General features: G+C 45.0%; 1 protein-coding gene across 2 annotated transcripts; it reads left to right on the forward strand.

Moving 5' to 3' along the window:
- The first annotated feature begins 1,326 nt into the window (after nucleotides 1-1,326).
- On the forward strand, nucleotides 1,327-23,996 carry LOC144159253 (copine-8-like). Of its 2 annotated transcripts, none has more exons than XM_077690629.1 (14): nucleotides 1,327-1,580; nucleotides 3,623-3,710; nucleotides 3,852-3,955; nucleotides 4,137-4,176; nucleotides 7,110-7,186; nucleotides 9,158-9,189; nucleotides 9,256-9,284; nucleotides 9,971-10,221; nucleotides 10,322-10,409; nucleotides 11,858-11,911; nucleotides 11,976-12,037; nucleotides 14,229-14,585; nucleotides 16,023-16,183; nucleotides 17,745-23,996. In XM_077690629.1, exons 1-14 carry the CDS (start codon nucleotides 1,501-1,503, stop codon nucleotides 17,969-17,971), a joined length of 1,650 nt encoding a protein of 549 aa, XP_077546755.1. In that variant the 5' UTR covers nucleotides 1,327-1,500; the 3' UTR covers nucleotides 17,972-23,996. The 2 variants fall into 2 exon arrangements, with proteins under 2 accessions (XP_077546755.1, XP_077546756.1); XM_077690630.1 differs by having other exon boundaries at nucleotides 10,334-10,409.
- Nucleotides 23,997-24,340: the final 344 nt, after the last annotated feature.

The raw sequence follows: 24,340 nt of genomic DNA on the forward strand, positions 1-24,340 counted from the left end.
GGCTGCTTTTTTTTTCCCCTGGTAGCATTGGCTGTGCATTGTGTTTCTTATGGGTGGACAAAGCCTACTTTTGGGTAGACAAAGCCTACTTTATGCAGTTCTGCAATCTTGCCTTCCAATATGAACAGCACCTGTGGTGGAATTTGCACTTGTCCATTTCATGGTCGTTCAAAAGCGTCCATTTTGAGAGAGACAGCCATATGACTCGGCACATCCATTGGGCAGAAGCGTTGCAGGTGCAGCTGCGTTGCGTCTGAAATGGACATTTTTGAAATGGAGAGGACTCGGAATGCCACCCCTTGAGGAGTAGTAGTAGTAGTAGTAGTGATCACTTTATTAATCAAAAAGGGGCACAAGTGCCCTGGTTGGCGTGGCAGGAAATTAAGAGTGCAGGGTAAGGTAAAACACTTCGTACATTCACAAGCACACAAAATTTAGGCCATCTTCGCAATTTAAATGGAAAGACTGACGAAACAGCAGAGCTGGTGGTCTTCACATACTGGTGAACAGGACGATATGTTGTTTAAGCCTCCAGGCCCATTCCAGCAGTTTGCTTTGGTCCCAGCGCTCAAAGCTGGTCAACTGCTCCACTTGCTGCTCATAGGGTTACAACAGTGCTTGTGTGCCGTTCCTTTCTTTCGTCGGTCTGTGTCTGCGCTTTTGTATGATACGAAGCTTTCTCCATGCAAAAATGAGTTAACTACAATCCACCCCCTTAAAGTACAAAATCCAAACTATCAGAACTTGTAACCAAACGGAAAGGAAATGCTGTGCGTCCCAAATGTAATGATCGGACTCAGTTCGATTCCGAACATGGCAAGCGCTTTTGTCTTTCTAATTGGCTGCACATGTAGCCCACTGGATAGGTTACCGGTTTCACGGTGTGAAGGTCCCGGGTTCGATTCCCGGGACGTCCCTAACTCCGAACTCGTGGGCTCCTTGCCATTTTTCCTCACACTTCTTGGCCTAGCATTTACCCCCCTCTCCACTTCGCCGAGCGGAATTTCCTGTTAACGAATCTGTACGGTCAGAAAAAAAGCTGCAACATATCCGCTGTTAAAACGTCATTGTTCACTCAGCATTGGTAGGATTCACATGTCTTCTCGTAGAGAAGCTGCAGCAAAGCGCGCGGCTCCTCATATTTTTGTTGCAGCGCCATTTCGAACCGGCTGCCATTCCGCCGATAGACTGTACTTAGCATTTCTAGCTATGTTTCTAGGACGAAAAGACGCAACACAAATATTTCTCAGGAGCGAACTCCTGCATTTTGAACGTAGAATCGGACGTCAGGTTAAAAGCCACCAGGCGGCGCGAGCGTCGAGTTTGTTTACGAAATTTCGCCAAAACTCTCGGGGCGTTGTAAATCCTCTCTGCCCCGTGGCTTTCCTTCATGCTTTTCGGGAAGCGGGTTTCCTCAAGCTCTGAGTTGAGCTCTGTTCCCGCCGTTTATGGCTTAACTAGTGTTCGGTAAGCACTGTGGGCTGAAGAGAGCGGCGCGATATGGAGAACCCGACGCAGCCCTTCGTTCCGGCGGGTGCGTGCGCTCCCGTCACCAAGGTGGAAATCAGCGTGTCCTGTAGGTAAGTGCGGCTACACTCGGAGGAGTCTTGGCCTCACACGCTACTCCGCCGCTGTGATAAAAGGAACATGCAAGGGTGATTGCTCAACTTATATGAGACCCTGTGCTCACGTCCGCAAGAATCCCTGGAGGTAGCTGCACATCGTTGATACTGGAGTGGCGCGTTAGCATGAATACTGCAGTATCCCAATGGAGACTTCTAGCGCTCGATGTTGAAAGGATCGTGGGAGGTACGAGGCGCTTGTACGCATTTTCTGAGGGGCGACTACGCGAACCGAAACCAGGGGAGGGAGGCGTGGTGCGTGTCAACAACAAAAAAATTTACATAGAGCTGAAAAACGTGAAATCGTAACTTTATCATGCGTTTATTCGCGTGCTCGAAGGTTCTGCACTTGAATTCCGGTTAAACATCCTTGTATCTCCCCAATGTTATAAGTGGTTCTGTTCTGAGTCGATCGGTTGCTCACTGGCGCACTTAAGTGCACGAGGAAGCTTGTTTTGTTGTAGAAATAACCGTCCTTCTAGTTGAAATAGAAAGGCAAATTTGATGGAGGAAAATAAGCAAGCATGGAGCTACTGGAATGGGAATAAAGCTAGTTTTGTTGGAGCAGAAGAGACTGCAGTCTAGCTGGGCATCAAAACGGCGATCCAGGCGAGTTTATATAGTATGTTTCGTTTCAATGTACACTGTATAACAGTGTACTACTCAGCTATACAGGGCATTTTGTTCACTAGCAAATGCTGTATGAAACTGTGTGGCTGTTTAACGAAGTGTCTAAACGTATGTTGGACATATCCCGATCCCAGAGGCCAAAGGTACGATGGACATAGTCGGGACTGGGATTCTATCGCTGTATTTATAGTACATTGTTCATACCAGAATCCAAGAGGCTGAAGTTACGCCATGGCAAGGAATAGTAATTAAATAACAGTTACGTGACTGCCTAGCCAGTGCGTGGAAGCGGTTTGGCTGGTTGGGCAAACATCACGATAAACTTCTCGCACCATGAGTTATGAGGCAGGCAGCGAGCATACGTCCAATAAGATAAGCACGGTGTATCGTTAGACTCCCAGACCCAAGTACACGCGAGATCCTCTGTGATCCGCAACATCCCTTCAGCATTTGGGATCCTGATATGCATTACGTACTTTTAGACATGGGGATAAAATCCCATTCCCGGGTATGTCAAACTTATCTTTAGCTCTGAGATCGCAGTATGTCCGACGCGCTTTTAGATGCAGCTTAAATTTTCATCACCTCAATCAGTATTCGGAAATGAGGTGATAAATGCTTCCAGGTAACTTTGGTGTGACTGTGGCTTCTATACATAGGGTGTACTGAATTTTTCTATGGGAAGTTTTAATAATTGCGGTAGCATGGTACTGTAGAACTACCCGTAATCTACATCTGGCAAGCACCATTGTTAAGCCACTGGATTCAATGAGAGGCAGTCATATAAGCCCAGATAAGGAAACAGAAGAAAAAGAAATGACACAAAATGGCTTTGTGGTATAAGACCACTCCACTGTCTTGCCGGTCTTGCTACACATCCAGTACGGAGGTGAAGCTTTCACATGTGCAGTCAAGTTGTCGGCTGAGTTTTGGAGTGATTGGTTTAGCACTATAAAAAAATTGAGGCCAGTCCGCTTTGAGAATGCCCAACTGCTCGCTCTGTACACTTCCATTCCTTGGTCGTACTACACATTCTGCGTCGTGCGTGATTAGTGGCTGGCTGTGCATGTGGTTGTGGCGTGGCCTTGAAGCTTCCCCAACCACTGCGGTGTCACCCCAAAAATCTTCCCCCTCTCCCCCCATCCCAAGCTGAGATTCTTGTCTGTGTCCCACATCCTTGATACAGACGTGAACCGCCCAGTATATTCCCCTGGGAATGAATGCAGGGCATGCATGTTGCGGCTACAGGTAAACAGCTTCGCTTTAAAAAAAAGGTGCGCTCAAGTTTTGTGTTAGGGAGCAGCGAGTTATATGACAGCTTACTGACTTGACTTTTAAAAATTCTTGTTGCATCAACTTCTGTTCCGCAGGCAACTCAAGCAGAAAGACACCTTCTCCAAGTCTGACCCCATGTGCGTGCTCTGCATGCGGTCACGTGACGACGAGGACTGGCGGGAGGTGAGTCGACCCCGGGCGTTGCTTTCCGCATTTCTTTTGGATTGGATTGGATTCACGTGCGGCTGAAACCTTAACAATGGGTGGAGCTCACTGCTGCGTGAATGTGGCTTTTGAGAGTCCCAGCCTTTTTCCTCTTTTTAGGTTGCGCGCACGGAGACGATAAAAGACTGCCTTGACCCAGACTTTGTGACCAAGTTCTTGGTGGACTACTTCTTTGAGGAGCGTCAACAGCTCATGTTCAAAGTGTAAGGGCTTTTTTTACCGTACGATACGACGTATGCCTGTTTCTAACCAAAAATTGTGCGTATACTGTCATTGCATTCCATGTTCTTACTGATTCCTTCGAAAAAGGGAATTAATGTTCATTTCTTTTGTTGCTGTTGTCAGCATCGGTGAGAGTAACGTCTATCCTATCTTTATGTGCAGGTACGATGTCGACAGCAAAAGCATCGAACTTCACCACCACGTGAGTTGCCTGTTGATTGATTGATTGATTGATTGTAGGGTTTAACGCGCCGATGCAATGCAGGCGATGAGGCGTGCCGTAGTGGAGGGTCTGGATTAATTTTGACCACCTAGGGATCTTTAACGTGGTGAGTTGCCTGTTGTGCAGTATCACGGTAGCGCAGTTACGACTGGTGCGATGTTCCAGGAATACGTTGTGTGTGCACTCTGATTTTTCTCTAAACAACTTGTTGCATTTTCTGTTGGGCTCATAGGGCTAACCCCATTTCCATTCAGCACTAGCTTTTCAGCGAGTAGCTTCCAGCACAGGCAGGTCGCAATGCAGAAAGTCTCCGTTTTAAGGCCAAGTTTCATTGAATTAAATGCCTTGAAATGCCCATCGCATCTATGTGTGCAATGTGGAAGTAAGTAACATTACGACATGCACGAGTGACATTAACCTTTCACGGTTCATTGTTGGGCCGCGCCCAAAAATGCAACATAACCATAGCAGTCCGCTTTTAAGGTACACTTGACTTGGGTGTTCAAGGTTAAATTTCGCGGTTTTTTTTCACTGCGATGCGCCCGCACTCGTTGTATACATGATGCGCCATTTCTTGAGGGGAAAGTGAACTTTGCTTGTAGAAGTTTCTTTCTTTTTGCACTATGGTGTAGCACAATGTTCAGCATGGTCCTTCTGGATTTTAGAGCGTTTTCATGCGTGTGCTGTTTGCTGAGAAGCATGGCCACTTTTTCATCGTGTGCATTCTACGGTGGTGCACTTAGCGAAAGCAGTGATGACGACTTCAGTGAGTGAGAGAACTGCATGCCTCCATTATTAGTGATGACAGTGATTCGACAGAAGTGAGTTGACGAAGACCACGACGGCGGTGGAGACAGCAGCGTGCGGATGACTGTGAACTACCCATTTTGTCGAAAGACAAGGAAGTGGTGGCGAAAGCTTCTTCTCTAGCACCTAGAGGCTTCCATTTTCAATAGCTTTATTTGGAGGTGCACGCAGCTGCAGAATCATGGCGAGAAAGAGCAGCGAAACCTGCAGTACCGCCACAACCTCATCCGACTGCTGGTGGGGACTCTGAGGGCTCGAGCATAAAAGTGGGGCCTGTCTGCCCGAATGGAGTGCGAGGAAAGGCTAGATAGGACGAGCCGTTTCATCTACAAGCTCCCAGGCCAAAGCAACGAGGGCTGTGCTGTTTGTAGCGATAGAAAAACAAAAGGAGGCAGGAGGGGAACTGCGTTTGTCTGCAAAACCTGCAGTAACAACCCTGGCCTGCACACAGGAGAATGCTTCGAGCGGTTTCACACACTGCTCAAATGTCGCTAAAGGAGTTGCAAGCACAAATCAAGAGAAAAATTAAATATCCCGCGAGTTTTTCTGGCACAGTTTTTTGCGGCGCCAGAAACTGCAAAATAGTTGCGGACTGAAGCGGCTGGAAAGTGGGTGAAAGTTCTGGGTTGTAGAGGGTTAAGTGTGATTGAAAATGCTGTCACGCAGTGAAGAATGAAGCAATGTTCTTGTTGTCAATTTAAAGTTTATTAAAGTGAATAAACGAGAAAGTACAGTCAACGAAGTGATATGCACAGTAGAGGGTTGGCAAATTGAATGCTGTGGTGTTTGACCTGCGAGTATTCATCTCTTGGCACTGTTCTTTCTGGAACCATTGAATTAGATTGAGAGCATGGTCGATCTGAGACAGACAGTTTAGGTAATACCCCTGTCACACGGCAGATCTAATGACATTTAGAGCAAATGTCATTTGCTCTGAATGTGATTAGTTTATTGCTATGCGAGAATACCGAATGACGTTCGAGGTGAATAGCATTTACCGGCTAAATGAGGTCAGGGGGCTCATTCAGTGGCCAAATGAGTAGCCTCAACAGCAGTGGCGCATCACTAGACAAGAAAGTTCCGTAATAAACCAAAGGATATCCCAGGTGAAAATGTATGTTTTTTTCTAGCTGGATTATTGAACCAAAAATTTCCTCTAGCTAGAAATATTCTAGCTAGAAATAGCAGAATTTCTAGCTAGAAATTCAGTTTCTAGTTCATTTCTAGCTGAATTTAGATTTACTTCCAGCTAGCATTTGTCAGTCCAACTAGAAGAAAAAACCCCGCAAGCTGAAAATAATCGTCTCTAGCTAGACTAAGAATTTTTCTAGCTAGAAGCTGTCGATTCCGGCTAGAATGTAATGATCCTGTCGGAAATGAAGCCGCAATTTATGATTTCTTGCTAGAAATGCTCTTTCCATTTTCACGGGGGATACTGTTTCTAAAAACTTGTGTAAACATATTTTCCCCTACAGATTGTTTTTCAAATAAAGACAAACAAGTACTTAAACAATCTCGTCCCCAATGCGCGCTGATACGGATTTATTCCAAACTTGTCTCGGCTTGTGATGGCTACTTACGTCACCTAAAACTGTGATTTTCTTCCTTTTAGTTTTAAAAAAAGAATTATTTGTATTGTTTGAAAAAAAAACTATTATGTACGAGAACAATCTAGATGCACTTGAACTATAATTTTACAATTTCGCGAGCTTGCTCATCATCACCGCTATCACTATCACGTGACATTTGTTTCACCGTGTAGATGCGCATGGCCTGAGGTTTGCCGTGTGGCAAGGGTATTAGTGACAACGGGGTGAAACGCTTTCCCATTCAAACAAAACTTTTCAGCACAGCACACAAGAAGAAGAGCAAATGCATGTTTAGCTCAGAAAGGACAAACGCGCCAAGCGTGGCCAGTAGCTGGCAACAAAATTTGAACAAGACATGTTTGCAACAATAGTATAAGCCTGGACATGTTTACATGCTAACGTTTTTTGGTCTTTGGAGTAATAACAATGTAGCTGGCTGCCCCTTAATTCTGTGTGGGCTAACCACACTTCATGAGCTGTTGTAAAATGGTGTTTATAGCCTCATGAACTGTGCAGGATTTCCTGGGGCATGCGAGCTGCACGCTGGGGGAGCTGGTTTCCCACCAGGGCAGGCAGGCCAAGTACCAACTCACGTGAGTACCCCCTCATTCATGCTCGCAAACAGAGTGGCAAGGGATTTACCAAACTGCCAACTATACGCATTTGCTGCCAGAATGCCCATAGTATTGAACTCGCCAGAATCGAAGCTGTCACACCTGCTATGGAATTGTGTGGAGCATCGTTTTTGTTCTGTTGTCTTTGTTTTGTTACGTTGTTGTTGCGACATGTACATCTGGTTTTGTAAACACTTCTGTTGTCATGGACACAGTCACTGCTAACACCAGGGCAGTTTCATCTTTGGCAATGTCGTGTTGTCAGGCAGGTCTGCGCATGAGTCCTCTTTGACATATTTGGTACAATGTGGCACTTTTTGCCTGTTGCCCCATCTACAACTCCTGGAGGAGCTACTTGCAAAATTTGCAGTCCTGGTTTGAGGTTTTGCACAGCTATGAGCCTGCTGTGCTCTTCCATGAGATTCCTTTTTTTTTTAAGTGCAGAGCACTTTAGGTGCTTGCCTTGTCGTCCTAGCTCGCTCGCTGGAACCAAGCATATCGCCACGGCGTCACGGTGTAGCCTGTCAAGGTCCCTTCACTGCGGCGTAAACCAGAGGCTTCGAAAGCCAAGCGGTTTATAGTCATAAGCGCTCGAAACTCGTGAACCGCTGGTGCTTAGCAGTGGCTTAGCTCGGCTATGCCAGGATATACGTAGCGTGAGCTAAGGTTCAGCTGGTTATTCTTAGCTTTCCTGGTTGCCTAGGATTTGCTGATTATCAGGCTCACTGCTGCTTATCATCCAATCCAAATCCAATTCAAATCCAATCCAATCCAAAACCAATCCAAGCCAACCCAATCCTCGCGCTTGTGCAAGATGTGGCAGTGCATCGCCGGCATGTGCGGGGAAAAGCACAAAGAGAACAGAACTCCCGCTGGCGCTTTTTCAGACGGGGCTTGCGAGCACTGTGAAGGCGGGAAATTTGATTTGCATGGGGTGGTAGCAGTAAGCGGATAATGGCAGTACAGCCCATTATGGCGAACCACTGCTCTGCACTTCCGACAGCTTTCACATTGAGTGGAACGGCTTTAAATTCTTTTTCATCTCGTAGGTTTTTGTTAAATTGTTGACTGCTTCTGCCCAAGCGTTTTTATAGCTGTACAGCGCCTTAAGGCTTTTTTTTTTTTTCTGATATTTGCAACATGTGTTTCGTTCCCCCTACTTTCTTGAAGCTCATTGTTCAACCGCTAAGTTAGCTGTTAAAATATTTTGATTGTAGCAGTACGACTTGTAAAGTTTAGGGTAGAGTTGCTCTACTGCTATAATATAATATGTGGAAATTTGACATTATTGTGGATGCATATAAATGACCTCATAGCTTATTTGTATGTCTAGCGCCTTTCGTTAGCACTTACTATACATTTGCAAATGGCAGGGCCTAAATGTTAACTAGTGTAGTCACATTCATTGCTTTTTTGGAGCTCGCAGATGCATATGCAACTCAAGTAAGCAGCTAGAGTTGAGGCAATTGAAAAATTTGGGCACCGAATATTTTGGAATATTTCTTATCAGATAGCAGATATTGGCATTTGAAGCATGAGGATCTATAAAAAAAAAAGACTTGTGAACTTAAACCAAACTTGTGGTAGAGAAATTAACTTCAAGAAAACAAGACGACGAGGTAACAAATCAGGGCAAGTTTTCTGTGCTGATCAAAGCCAAAGTATTCCTGTTGGGCCAGGAGATTAATTCTTTACTCATTATTGTGGACTTACTCAGTTAACAGTGGCATTGAGGTAATCGAATTCTTTACTCATAAGTGTTCCCGTTGTAAAACTTAGGACAGCAGCAGTTCTTGCCAGTTCTAGGGCATCACCTAAAATGGTGTTCACCCAGTGCTCATTTTATATTTCCATTAACCATATGGCTCGAGAATGGGGCACCACTTATCAGCAATGTTCGAGATGTTTAGCCCATTCATCGCTTCATTTTACATTTTTCTTCTTCTCCAGGGGACTCTCCAACAACTCTGGCACCATCTTACGTGAGTGTTCTTTGTGAAGAGTTTGGTGTCGCTGGCCACTATACAGTTTCCGAATCTTGCTTTCAGTGACCGTTGAGGAGGTGCTTGACTGTAAGGTAAGATCCCTCGCACTTTCTTTTCGCTGTCTTTCTTGAAATCGTCAAGAGCACATACGTACATGCCCAATGACTTGGCCAAATGTCAACACTGTCATCACCTGTTTCTTGTACCGCATGTTGCAATTGCTGTCATTTCACACTTCCCAACTGTACTTTGTGTTTGAATTTTACCGGAAATGTACTTTTTGTCTCCTTATTCATCCTGTAACTACAATGCATCATCACCTCCCACTTCTGTAACAGCCCAAAACTGGGCTGGCAGTATTGGTAAGGAAATAAAAGGATCAAAGGGTTCGACGAAATGTCGTCTGGTCAGGCATGAGAATGTACAAAAGAAAAGTGAACACTGACAATGTATAAAAATATATTAGATGTTTCGGAACTGCATATGGGTTTCTGGTTCCTTGGTGAACAAGGAACCCGTATGCGGTTCTGAAATGTCTGATATATTTTTGTACATGGTCATTGTTCGCTTTTCTTTTGTACGAAATAAAATGAGCTGTGTCACCAGTTCCCCGATACCAATGGCTTACGTAGAATTTCCTTCCCTGGGGGCAAAGACCAGTGTAGGTGGCTATCTCTTTGTCTTGTCCGTGAGGAGCGCTCAGAAGACACATCCTCTTGCAGACAGTTCAACTACCAGCCGAACTGCTAACTCCGACCTGCTGCGTCCCTCCTTGCAGAAGCTGCTCGAGATGCAGTGGCAAGGTCGCAAGCTGGACAAGAAGGACTGGTGCGGCAAGTCGGACCCTTTCCTCGCCTTCTACCGGGTGAGCGAGGACAACAGCTACTCGGCCGTCTACCGCACGGAGGTGATCAAGAAGACGCTGAACCCGACGTGGCGACCGTTCAACATCCACATGCGCCAGCTGAGCGGCGGCGACGAGGACCGCACCATCAAGGTGGCCTGCTACGACTGGGACTCGGATGGAGCGTGAGTACGGCTGACCGCTCTGCGCACGCGTGCGATACTGGGAGGTTGAGTCCCCGCTACCTTTCCCCTCTTGTTGCACGCTTCTGCGTTTCCAAACCAGCGTGTCTTCCAGCCACGACCTCATCGGAGAGTTCTACACCAATGTCCGGACCCTGTCCCAAGGTCCTGGTGCGGCCAACGAGTATGAGGTGGGTGGACATGCACCGTTTCTTGGTAGGGCCCTTTGAAAAACAACTTCGCTATTCAGCTTTGCCCTTCTCATGTGGCAAGACCAAATGTGATTTTACAATGGTGTGGGGACGTCGAATTTTTCTGTGTGAATTGATTATGGATGAACAAATTATGAGGACACCTGAGCACTGATTTATGATGAAGTGATTGCGAATGCATGAATGTCAAGTAGTTGAAGGTGTCCTCATTTCTGTCATCACCCGTTACCTTTTGAATCTTGTAGGGGCGAAGCCCCTTAGGCGCTGGGGCTGTTGGCGTCTCCTGCTGTAATCATCGCTTTATGTAGGCACGGTACTAAAACACCGGGAAACTCGGGAAACTAAAACACACCGGGAAACACCGGGAAACTGTGCTGCACGCTACATATGAAACGGAGTATAGGGATTCACCCATCGCTTTCTTGTCAGGATCTTGGGACATCACAGGGGCTTGTTAGGTACACACACACAGATGAATACGTGCATTTTCTTCCCTTGATGGCTTTAAGGGGGCGCATGGGTCTTAGGGACTGAAAAATTGCCTAAAAAAAGCATTTCTTTAGGCATCACTTTTCTCTTTATTTGTAGTTTTTCCTCCAAAAATTTCATACTTCGAACGTTACCGGGCACTTATAAAAGCCGTAGAGGCACGATTTCAGCAAAGAAATAACAATTTTTTCATAATTCTCCGCTTCTTCGTCACTAGTGGTATCGCAGTGATAGGAAATTCTCGGGAGGCACATCTTAGCATGTAGTGCAGCTAGGAAGATCATTTCTTCTGCGCTGTGAAGCTGAATGTTTAAACCATCCAATAAGGGAAGCAGATCTTGCATTTTGTGTTTCAGTAGTTGTTTAATTTGCATTATTTTGAATTAGTTAGCAGGAGCATTTCAAACCTAGAAGTTAGAATTGATGTAAACTTGTACGTGATTGGAAAACAAAAAACTGGTCGCCACATTTCATTCTCCACAACTTCTGGTGTCTATTCATGCCCTGCTGGTAATTTTTTGGTAAATAGTTTTTTCTCTATTGTTCTCAAGAAAAATCAGCCAATATTTTTTGTAATTGCTCTGAAACTAATTATCTCACATCAAAACTAATTGGATATTTAAGATCAGCTAAACGAACTGAGCAAACCCATGAAGTTTTCATCAAAATTGGTTTGAAAGCAAAAAAAAAAAATGTTTCGAAGACCAGTGGCGGTCTTGGGTGCCAGGTGAACCAAAACTATTAACAGAGTGAATACCGAGGCTCCTGCAGGATGGAAAGTCTTGGGGAAAGCAGAGAATTGAATGGGATCTGAACAGTCAAGGACAAAAGATAGATGACTGTGCATTAGAAGATCACTGGCAGTTGCCTTTTTCTTGTGGTGGGCCAGTTATGGTGGATGATGAAGGCTTACCTTGGTGTGATGGCCTCCTCTGCAGCTCATCCACCCGAGAAAGAAAGCCGAGAAGAAGAAGTACAAGAACTCGGGGGTGGTGAGTACTCGATGCGGCATGCTTGTCGTGGATGAATGAACTGATGGCGCGTGCGTGCCCGCAGGTGAAACTGGTGTCGTTCATCGTCCGTGAAGCGTTCACATTTCTCGACTACATCCGGGGCGGGTGAGTGAATCTCGGTGTCGTGTTTTGAATTGTGGTGGACTGAATGCACGTGGGAGCTGAAAAGGGTTTTGCGTAAAGTTGAGTTGGTCCTGTCAGACTGACTGCCTGATCATAAGTGTTTCTGGAGGCCAAGGTTTCTTTAATTCATTCTTCTACTTTTTTGTGTGAGGGTTGCAGATTCCGAAACATTTGTGTTTTCTTTCACAATATTTGAGCCATATTTAAGGCGTTCAAGCAAGTTTTTCTCACTCCTTTCTTGTTTGCTTTGCCAGGCAGCCAGTTCTTTTAAGTAATGGTCCATGCACTGTGGGTTAGTTTTCATTGGCACTGTGGTAGGAGTTTGTAAGAGGAACCATGGAGACACAAAAATTGATGCTGTGGAAGCTACGCAATGAATGTGTATTGTCGTTCAAGTGCAATGTACTGATTTTTCACGACTCTAACGCGCCCCCATTGTAGCGCCAGGTAAGTTTACGAAAAAAAAATAATAATAATTTGAAGCCGATTATACCACGCAGATGTAAAAGACATGACACCATGTACCTGGCAGAAGACATTTTACCTGACGCGCGCAGCTGTGGCAGCAAAGTTCCTTCTGCTTCATAACCTTGCTAGCAAAAATACCCGCATGTACGAGATTTTGGCACACGTTAAAAATCCCCAGGTGGTCAAAACTAACCCGGAGCCCTCCACTACAGCGCGCCTCATCGCCTGCGTTGCGTTGGCGCGTTAAACCCAAAAATCAATCAGTTATACAGCTCCTGCTGGAATTAAAACTGAAACGGGCCACATTGAAGGGCGATTTCGTCTTTGAGCCCGATTGTAACGTGCACACAAATATCGAGGCTACTTTCATTGAAAAATAGGTGCCCGTTAGAATTGTGCAAATATGGTAACCAGTTGAGTGCAGTCACCAATCATAACGGTCAACCAAATAGGTAGACCGTAAAAAAAAATCTCCTGGGGAAATTTGAACGCAGACTGCTGGTGACTAGCCTATTCTTTTGTTCCCCCTGTACGATAAATGTGGGCTTCGAAAAAAAAAAAAAATCAAAACGAGGATGTTACGAAATTGAGGAATTTGAAGGGGCCTTGAAGGCAAAATACAAGTTTGGTTACAAAGACCATTTTGTCCTGCTAACAATGATGCCACTCTAATTGCAAACCTCAAACTAATAACTGTGATATTGAGAAAATAGATGAAGCAGTGAAGCAGCGATGAAGAAAATAGATGAAGCTCCCCAGGCACGAGGACGTGGGTTCAGTTCCCGGCCGCGGTGGCCGCTTTTCTAATGGCTTTGGTGCATTAGACCATACAATCATCAATGAAGCTCCTCAGCCACTTTCAGGCAACGACTCTATGACTTTACAGAATCTTGTTTCTGCGATTGGTGGCTGCTGACCTAAGCTCCCCCAAGAAATATGACTTGGTCATTGTAGTGGGGCCTCTGGTTATGTTTGATTGTATCACTTGAATGGTAACGTGCAGTAAACACATGGCTAACTATATCTTTAGCGCTGTCCCTTATTACGTCACTAGTGCCCGTATTATGTCACTAAGACATGAAATTTGAAAGCTTTTTAACGTTTCTTGCGTTTCTTTCTGTTAAAGAAGTTTCTTTTGTGGCTGAAAACGGAGCAGAACGAGTTACCAAAAGCTATTTCTTTCAAATTGTACTACCGTAAAGTTCCAACAGAACAAAAATTGCTGCTGGGCTAGTTGGTTCATGATCGTAACAACTGGGATTAGCGCTTTAAAGAACAGGACACATGCAAGAGAAAACGGACAGGACTCTTACGTGTGTCCTGTTCTTTAAAGTGCTAATCCCAGTTGTTATGTTCCAACAGAATGCCCACCCAAATTTCAGGGATATCAAGTGAAAAATATAAGATGGGCGATCTTTCCGGTCAGGTGCGGAAAACTACAAAAAGTGGCCACACCACCAACCAGAACTGCAGAGGTTATCAAGAAAAAAATACCAGATGGGCGAACTTTCGGCTCAAGTGTGGAAAGGACAAATAAGTGACCGTATCAACACGTGATTAGATGATTCGCGTGTATTCCATTGACTCATCGGCGTGGGCGATGTTTCGGGAGTGGGCGTTCACTCGGAACTTTACGGTAAGTTTTTTTTTTGCCTTTATGGTCCCTTAAATTTGAACTAAGTCGGCGGGTCAATGGGGCGGGCAGCATGCAGATGCACTTCACAGTGGCCGTGGACTTCACGGCCTCCAACGGAGACCCGCGTGACCCGGCCTCACTTCACTTCATGGACCCCATGCGGCCGAACGCTTACGCGATGGCCATTCGAGCGGTGGGCGAGGTGATTCAGGACTACGACTCAGACAAGATGTTCCCGGCTCTCGGCTTCGGAGCACGGCTTCCGCCCGACGGCCGGGTGTCGCACGAGTTCTTCCTCAACGGGAGTCCGACGGACCCGTACTGCGCTGGCATCCAGGGGGTACTGGAAGCCTACCAGAGGACTCTCCAAAACGTCCAGCTCTATGGGCCGACCAATTTTTCACCGGTCATCCACCACGTGGCGAAGTGAGTGTGGGAAGCTTGAGCAATTCTGAAGTGTTTTTAAGTCATATTATTTTAGGTCTTGTACTTATTAAGCTTTGATGGTTTGTGCAATGGGATCGGAGAAGTCTAGCTATGGGACATAGTGAGCAGAGGTACTGCTACTCATCACTTGGCTGGCCATTTGCAAATTAACCAATTGACCCACTGTAATCCCTTGATGTCCATTATTAGCAACTCCCAAGTATGTATGAGCCGGTCTGGTTGAAAGATGCCGCCCAGTCTGTGTGATCTTTGGCGGCTTGTTCTTTGGTAGAACAAGTTGCCCCAGGTGTGGCACAGGAATTGGTCAATTAAAAAAAGAAGTGATCACTGTATTACCTGTTCCGATTTCCATTGTGATTTTTCTTGGTTTCTGATTGATTTGAAGCCACGTATCATCGCAATACAAAACAGTGTCACTGCAATAAAACGTATCAACAACTGCCCGGAAATTTTGTAGAAAAGCATAATTGGCAAATTGTGTTTTTATTTGGGCAATTGCTTCAGGAATCACTGCATTGTGCTAGTACACATGACGGTTTCTTTCTCATTTTTGATGACGGGTATTCTTGGAATAGTGCTGAATAATTTATAAACGAGTCATAAAGTAATGGTGACAAAGCAGTAGAACAAGACCTTGGCAAAAATAACCATGAAGAAATATAAATTCTGAATGCGTTTTGAATACAGAGAGTACTGTCAACTGGTTGCATTCCTTCTAGTCACTGAAGAGGCTGCTTGGTAGGCATTCTAGCTGCTGGTATGGCCAGGTATTCTGTTTCTAGGGTAGCTAGCATGTAATAATGGTTGGTTATTCACTCATGCCACCATTGACGAAAGCACCGCTTCTTTGTTTGTAAATTTTATATGCAAATAGCATTCCACCTCCAATAATATGCCCACTAGCATGCAGTTCCTACATACGGTAGATTTTTTTCTTCGCAGCCTCGATGGTGGGGCAGAAAAGCAGATTCAAGAGAAATGTGTGCCGAGTGGTGAAGTTCAAAAAGTGCTCGTGTGCTGTGGCAAAGCCAACTTTGATTCTTTGTTACCGATGATTTTTAAGCGTTGAAATAAAAAAAATAGTACGCTTTGTGTGGCAGAATTTTGCTGCAAATTAAATTGAACAGCCAGTGCTAATCGTGAAATATTCCTAGTTTAAAGCATTCGCACCCCCCTAATTTCTGTTTGTATCGGCACAGTGGTTGCCAAAGAAGGTTTTGGGGCCAGCCACTTGCGCTTTCGATTACAGTGAGGTTCCGGGATGCTGGCATAACTGTGTCTTCCGTACAAGTCTTGAAATTTCGCCTCTGGATTCGCCGACATGCAGACAAAGATTGTGGTGCCACTTTGTAGTGCTTGTGGTGTTCAGCAGTGCCTATGGATAGATTGAGAGATGCTCTTACCCCCGTGTCCCAGGTTTGCGAGCTCATATCGTGACGGCAAGAGCTATTTTGTGCTGCTCATCATCACGGACGGCGTCATCAGCGACATGCAACAGACCTTGGAGGCCATCGTGCAGGCCTCCACCCTGCCCATGTCCATCGTCATCGTGGGTGTGGGAAATGCCGACTTCTCGGGTGAGTTCCGCTTTCCTGGTGTAACCAAGGCCCGTATTTGAGCGGTGTTTTTTTTTTGAAATAATGTGGGCCGAAAGTTGGATAAATTAGTTGTTTTGTAAAGTTCACTGGTGGCTTAAGTAGTGATGCTGTGAGACCAGGTTTTCTGAAATTTCTCTCAGCTCGCTTTTGTGAAACTTTGCCGGGTTCATTGATGGCTGGTGTGTGGGCACGTTGGCTGAGGAGCGTTAATGTGCGAGTTTTTCTGTTTTGGGAAGTAGTGTGCGCGAGGTGTTGCATGTCCATATTTTCCAATTCCCGATTTGCCCGGGAGACTCCAGATTTTTTACCTATTCTCCCAATTGTACGGGAGCAGTCGTATATCTCCTGAAAGGGGGACCCAGCCTTGCTGTGAAAGAAAAAAGAAAAAAAAAAAAATCATCAAGCAGCACCACTGCACCATAATTGACATCATGAGTTAGGTAGCCAGGCGAAGCCAGTGAAAGTTGTATCCAGCCAGTTGAGCTCAGTGAGTGTGTAGGCCTTTTTTATAGCTCCATTGACAACATAGTGTTGTTGAAGCCGAAGCAGTATTGGCAGTTTTTCTTAAAGGAGTACTGACACGAAATTTCAAAGCTGAGATAACTATGTAAAACGCTTCCTTTTTATCAGGAGATATCTCCCAGCAAGTTTCAACAGCAACCGTTCAGCGAAACTTATTTAAAATCCATTTTAATCTTCGCCCGCACGAGAAAGGCCAGAGCGGGTCGACGTGACATCATCTGCTACGTGCCCCAAACTGTCGACGCCGGGGCTCCCATGACGAAGCCGACGCGCTGGCTGTGGTTGGCGCGCGCTGCTCGGGCGTGTGTACACGTCATGGTTTTGGGACTGACGTCATGCTGCCCGGGCCTGTGGGGACGGCGGTGACCTCGGCCGGTCTGGGCGCGCGCGTGCGCTCGCTCGCGCGCGCTTCCAGAGAGGCAGCGATACGGCAAGAATGGTGACGCCATGTGATACATGCTGTCATGGCGGCCGCTCGGCGTTTTTTTGTCGAAACCGAAACTGGCACGAATAAACGACGCCGTAAATGAATGTTTACGCTGCGCTCGACCGTCTAATCTGTCATTCTATGATTAGTGGGCTGGTAGGCACGCATAGCAGCGAAAAAAACGTAACATAAAAATTTCGTGTCAGTACTCCTTTAAGGCCTTATACTACACAATTTGTGGGTTTTGTGCCATCTCGAGAAGGTGGCAACTTTGGGTTTTGCTGGAGTTGTGCATGCGACATGAACGTGGCATGCAGCGGGAACAACAATATAAAAATTACATTTGGCAATGGCCAAGCACCTCACCGCTGAGAATCAGGGGACAACGGGCATTTTCTTTAGCAATTTCTTAATTTCGAAATTAGCAATTTCTTCTTTAGCAGTTTTTAGCAATTGCTGCAGAAAAAAATAATAAATTTCTCCCATCCTCTTCTCGCCGCCAGTCTCCTAATTTTCGAGGTCCCCAGGTTGGCAGGTATGTGGGCTGGGCACTTTGTCACTCACGTGTTGCGCGCAAATACCCTTTTGCAGCCATGGAAGTTCTGGATGGCGACGTGGCGAGGTTCAGCGCGGGCGGCCGCCAGGCGGAGCGCGACATAGTGCAGTTTGTTCCTTTCAATAAGTTCCTCCAGGGGGGAAGCAACTGGCAAATGAACCAGGCACGGCTCGCCAAGGAGGTGCTGGCCGAGATTCCCGGCCAAGTGACCGGCTACATGTCCCGGAACGGCATCAGGCCTGGGCTGAATCCGGCAGCTTGAGGCTCGCGTTAGGGGCAGTACGCGTGCCAAACTCGTAGCCCCGTCTGCAACTGACTGGGGACCCGCCGCGCCACATTTGTCCGAGCCACGGCTTCTGTCTGTGCTGCAATTGTTGTCTGTACTGCGCTCGATGTACTGTTGCTTTCAATTCTCACTGCCTCGAAATACCATGACGCGACTCGTTGCTGCCAAACGCGAGCTTGTTACAGAAATATTTTCGCAATATTTTTGAGCAATGAGGACTCTAGTATCCCGGTGTCACTTTCAGGAAATGTTGAACGATCCTTATGCCTCCCTAAATAGAACTTATTGCAAGTTTCATGGGTGAAATGGTTTAAAAAATCGCACAAAAGACAAGCATTTATCTCTTGTGCTGCTTTTTTGTTTCTTCTTCGATATTGTATTTGCCACTGAACTTTGTCCTATCTTGAGTGACTAGTGAGTCAGTCGCACGTAGTTTGTAACCACAAATGTTGCTGTTCATGTTTTGACCTCATTGTACACTTGTAATGGGAAGCTCTCAAGGCTAGGCTATGCATATGTCCTTGTTGCTGCCAGAGCTATAGCATAGAGTGTGAGCTTACTCGCAGGAAAAGTATTTTTGCGACGATTTGAGCTTACTCAAGGGGAAAAGTATTTTTGCGACATTTAGCTTTAAAACCGGGGCTTTCAATTGTGCTGCTAAGAAAATACAGTAGATTGTTGCATATTTCAAATGAGAAGCACGTACAGCTTGCGTAAAATGACGACGAAAATGCACAGGCCAGGCGTTCTGTCTTTTGCTCTTCCTTTGACTTCCCTAACATTTTATTTTTTTTCTCTGCTGTATTGTGTTTCATGTTTCTATCAATGGATTTTAATTGTAACTGTGTGGGAAATACGGAAATAATTGACACATTTAAGTTTCCCCCTTTCCATCACCCTCTTTTTCCTGCATTTCAATCCTTTCTTTTTTAATTCGCTAAATGCGGCTGTAGTTGTTGGTTTTGCTATTTTTCCTAGTAACAATTGCCGCTATTGTAGCTCACTTAATAGGTTAGTGCATTCTTTCTCTTGACATGGTCGGGTGTCAGACTTCGATTTAATGGGATATAGTATATTATTTGAGTTGCATAATAATTGTTACGGCAGCATGTAATACGTAAATGTATGCCTGCTCGAAAAGAGTGCCAATACCTGTTACCGTAGTGTTACCTTGTTGGTCACCTGTACTTGGTGGCAGGGGTAAAATATTGCAAAATGGTAGTGAGCCCCAACAGTTTACAATTGGGCAGTTTGGCATGACTGTGCTTTTGGCCATAAACTACTGCTTAAGCATGTGTGTACTGGTAGGTTACTGTAGTTGATATTTCTGATGGAGGCGAAAAGCAGAAACGCCCGTGTGTACGAGATTTCAGCGCATGTTAAAGATCCGCAGTTGGTCAAAATAATCCGGAGCCCTCCACTACGGCGCGCCTCATCGCCTGCGTTGCAGCGGTGCGTTAGACCGTACAATCAATTACTGTAGTTGATATAATTTTCAGTGTGGTATTGACCCCCTCAGTCCTGTGACTACATTATTTGTGTGACATGCGTAGATGTATGCAGTTAATTAATTGTAATGATAGTATGAGGTTGAAATGCTGGTGTCCTCCTAGGTTGTGTGCATTACCTATCTGCACCTCTTGTCCATTTTTTGTTATTTCTGTCCACTGCTACATTTGTTGAGGAGCAAAAACATTCTTTTGATGCTATACTGATGCTTTACTATGTATTTTTTAATGCTTTATATACAATTCTGCAATGTGAAATCTCTCTGCCCAATATAGTTCTGCACAATGTTGTTACGGGGAATTTTCCCTTTTTTAAATATTTACGTCAAGTTTGTCACCCATATTTTTATGCTCCAAAGCATGATTTGCGTACGTTTGTTACTGGAAATGTTTTGCATATTTTATACGGGCTTACGTATGCATTTGTTTGTATGTGTTATGGACAACTATGATACTGTATTTTATTCTTTATGGTAGATTGACCCTGTATGTTTCTGTGCTATCTAAGCGCAGAAAATTGTTTTTGACCTATCATGTCATACATCTCACACTGCCAGCACTTTTTCCATCTGAAGTGGCATCATGGATGTGCGTGGTGAATTCTTATGGCAGAGCTCCAGTGTTGTAATCTCAGAAGTAGTAAAGTTCTTACTATCTGAATGGCTTTTTTAGTACATAGTCACAAAAAGAATTATTGCGTCCAGAGGTTTGAAAGGTGCTGCAGTTTGACAGAGTTTGCTCACTTCACAATAGCTTTTAAATGAAGTTCATGTAGCGGAAAAAATTCTCATCTGTGCTGGAATGCAGCCATCGTTGTTGCTTATTCCGTGTCAGACCTCTCACGTCATGTTTAGAAACTGTGCCAGTGGTTGTTTCCATGTGCATTTGTCTGAGACAATTTCTGCGTAATCATGTCGGCATGTTTTCTGATTGTTGATGTTGCTTGATGTTGGTGTTGCTGCTGATGTTGTAATGGTGCCAGAGGCTTTTGGCAACTGAGAGGGATCAAGTCTAAACGGGCCGTGAAGACAGAATACAAGTCTGGTTCATCAAAAAGACGGCTTCATCCTGATACCTGTGAGATCGATTTAAACCAAACTTCAACCAAACAATCTCGATATTAAAGAGGCCATGCAGATGAAACACAAGTTTGGTTTATTCGAAAGATTGCCCTGTTAGCCTCCTACTGACACCACTATTAACAAACACTTTGCTCAAGCAAGCTATATAATTGGGAAAAAAAAGGAATAGCCATACCACCCACAAGCCCATTTCGCGCAACAGAGCCTATGATGTCATATGCCCAGCTCTGCGATTGGCTGAGGCCGCAAAAGCAAATGCAAATTAGGCAGGGCTTGTAACCTTGCCAAATGAGCTATTTGTGCTTAAATGTAATGCATGTCCATTTTACAGCAGTAAGAATGGTGGGGTAAACAATGAAAGTTATGAAAATACACGTAAACATAGAAGTAGCAATGCGCACTATTCTTGGTACTGCGCGCACTGTGCTTGTTTTAGCTGCGCAGCAGTCCGTCGCTTTGGAGTTGTCTTACTACGACGTTGTCTTACGTGACCCTGTTTGTCGAGGGTACCCCATGTTTCACGAAGCGATTACTCTCTACAAAAAAAAAAAAAAAAAAAAAACCAAGTTGGGTGCAAATACGGTCAGAAACAAAGCAGTGGTGGACAACGGTTTGTGGCTCAGTATGGCAGTGCCATCTGGGAGGACTGACGGCAAGCAAGGCTGCAGAGCCTAATGATGCACTTGAAGTTTGTTTGAATACCTGCCCTCGTGACGTTATTGCAGACGTCGTTAAAGGGACACTGAAGTGATTTGTAAACATTGCGGGATTACTAGCGCAAATTGTAGTCCGGAGTCCACAGACCGTGTTTCGACCACTCTGAGTGCGTTTACGCAAATTTATTTAGTAGAAAAATCAATTCGAAAACGCTGTCCTCCTCTCTGCATCCTCGCCCATTTTCTGTGGCGTATTCGTGTGACGTCAGGAGGAGATGACTTGGCTTGATTGTGCTACTGCACGGCTCGCCGCACCTGCGACGCTTCGCTGACTGGTACGCTAGTAGGAAAATCTATGGCCACTTGAAGGCGGGAGAAGTCAGCGAAGTCAATATAGGTACTAAGGAGATAAAATCAACTGACACTTTTACCGTAGAGCGTAAAACTAGGGAGCAGGAAGCACTTTTTTGCGCTGGGTGAACAAGCACAGTGGTCAGCAGCACGACCACACATCTGCAAACGCTTTTCTGCCTAAGAAATGCAATTGCTAGACGTGAGATATTGTGGAAATTTGGGGGATGCTTACTGCACGAGCGCTATACAACAAATAGTCACCTAAGCTGCTTAAAACGCTAAACTAAATAAAAATGTAAACTGGTTATACATTATACACCTTATATTTCCACCGTTGACAGTGCTGGCGCGGGGTCAAGTGGTCTCGAGCGCTAGGTATGATATTTTGCAAGTCACAAGTTCTAATGCCCGAGGGTACTTTTTTTTTTTTGTAAGCTGATTTTTTCCGTTTTCGGCCTATGTTTTCTATACTGAGTTCATCATTTTTGGGCCGTAACGTTCACTGCTCCACGAGTGAAATCGCAGAATGCGCGCAGACTGACACTGACGCTCTAGCCAGTGCTCGTTGGCATGCTGTTGCCATAAGCACTGACTGCTTGCGGGCAGTGGACACACGCCAGAATCAGCAGAACCTTGGCCTGGTGCGAACACGCTTTTTACAATACAGGAATGAGTGAGGCAAGCTCCAAATATGGGGGAAAAGTGCATGGCATTTGAGCGTCTGCGGTGACGTGGAGGGCGTTCATCCACTGCATAGGCCTCGGCTTGTGATTGCTACAATTCCAAGCAGTCTTAGGAGGCTTATCTTAGGCATTTTACAGCCGACAACATGGCAGAAGCGCGGTATGACGATTACTGAGATATCGAGAATGCCCATCAGATAGCGTCGAAAGTCAAGCATGTTGTTTTGCAGAACTGAAACCGAAACTCCTTTGAATGCTAATCGTGGGCATCGTCCAATCACGGTGCACCTCCTCCCGTCGTCACAGCGTTTAGTTGGTGCGGCCGCCGCCGACCGCGCATGGTAGTTTTTCTTCTTTCGAGCTTTATATAGTAATTACCAACTTTTCAACCGGATAAATGATGAAAAGTGTGTTAATTTGAGCCAGTCTATGCAGTGCAATTAGAAGGATCAGAATGGGGTGGGGTGCATATGGCAGACATTCTCAGATAATGAATAACAGCCTACCATTTTCGCTGAAGAAGAAAGTGTATGACAGCTGCATCTTACCGGTACTCACTTACGGGGCAGAAACTTGGAGGCTCACTAAGAGGGTTCAACTTAAATTGAGAACGACTCAGCGGGCAATGGAGCGAAAAATGATAGGTGTAACATTAGGGGACAAGAAGAGAGCGGAGTGGGTCGGGGAGCAAACTGGTGTTAAAGACATAGGGTATTAGTAGAAATTAATAAAAAGAAATGGACGTGGGCAGGGCATGTAATGCGAAGGCAAGATAACCACTGGTCATTAAGGGTAACAGAGTGGATCCCTAGAGAAGGCAAGCGTTGCAGGGGCGGCAGAAAGTTAGATGGGCAGATGAGATCAAGAAGTTTGCCGGGATAAATTGGTCACAGTTGGCACAGGACTGAGGTAACTAGAGAATAATGGGAGAGGCCTTCGCCCTGCAGTGGGCGTAGATAGGCTGGTGATGATGATGATGGTGATGATGCAGTGCAAGCAAAAACGGAAGCTTGACAAATTCACGTCAGTGTCCTTTTAAAACACATTATTTGGTTGGAGAATGAAAATTTCAACCTAAATTGATTAATTTCTCAGTGAATACGGCATCATTTGCTGCCAGATAAGTGTTGGGGGCACTATAAAACACGAAATCTTTCGAATAAAACAAACTCGTGTTTTGTCTGCATGGCCCCTTTCCGGTATACAGATGGGGCAGTGATGACACTCTAGCCACTAGACATCTCAGGGATTGGTTTGTGCGATCGGTGGCTGCCGACCAAAATTACCGCCAAAACCAAGAATGTGTTACCAAGTGGGGCCTGTAGTTCCATTTTACCATGTCAGTTGAATGGTAATGTGCAGTTAACACACTGGTAACTCCGTTTTCTGTGTTCATGCTATAACTGCTGACACCTAGTATTGTGAAATTTGAAAGTTTTATAAATGTTTCTTCTGTTGTTTCAGTTTAAAAAAATGCCTTTCGCAACTGGAATAGAGTTGAGTGAGTCACCAAGAACTAGTTCCTTCGAATTAAACAAGGTTGTGTTTTCTTTTCACGGCTCCCTTAACATGCTATGTTACTTGAACCTTTGTAATGTAGCATTGCTTTTTTTGTTTCAGTTATTTGCCTGCGGTGCTTAGAACGGTGTGAATTTTTCTGTACGTTGCATCAGGAAAGTGAATAAAACTAAGGTAATTGGTTCATGTTCAAACAGTCACCGTGTGTTTGAAATCTGAAGCAAACCATTAAAGCACTCAAGATCAACTTTATAACCTCCTTCGCCTACAAAACCTGATTGGTTACAGCTGGTTGGCTTTCATAGACTTAAACCACCGTGGGGCATTCTTTTCTTGTCAAAGAGTTCTATTGCATCTTTGGAATGCTAAAAAGAACGTGCAGAAAACACTACAAACATATTTTGCTACGAAGTTTTGAGATTAACAATTGAGCAGTTCACTGCTAATTTTTGCTGAGAAATATGGGCACCTGGTGTTATGGACTGTGCTACCAGAGAAACAAATAACGCTAGTTGGTAAAATATTCTTGATGCACACAGGTTTT

Source organism: Haemaphysalis longicornis, unplaced genomic scaffold (genome assembly GCF_048455015.1).
Source record: "Haemaphysalis longicornis isolate Haplotype H1 unplaced genomic scaffold, Haemaphysalis longicornis Haplotype H1 scaffold_10, whole genome shotgun sequence".
Taxonomy (NCBI): Eukaryota; Metazoa; Arthropoda; class Arachnida; order Ixodida; family Ixodidae; genus Haemaphysalis; species Haemaphysalis longicornis.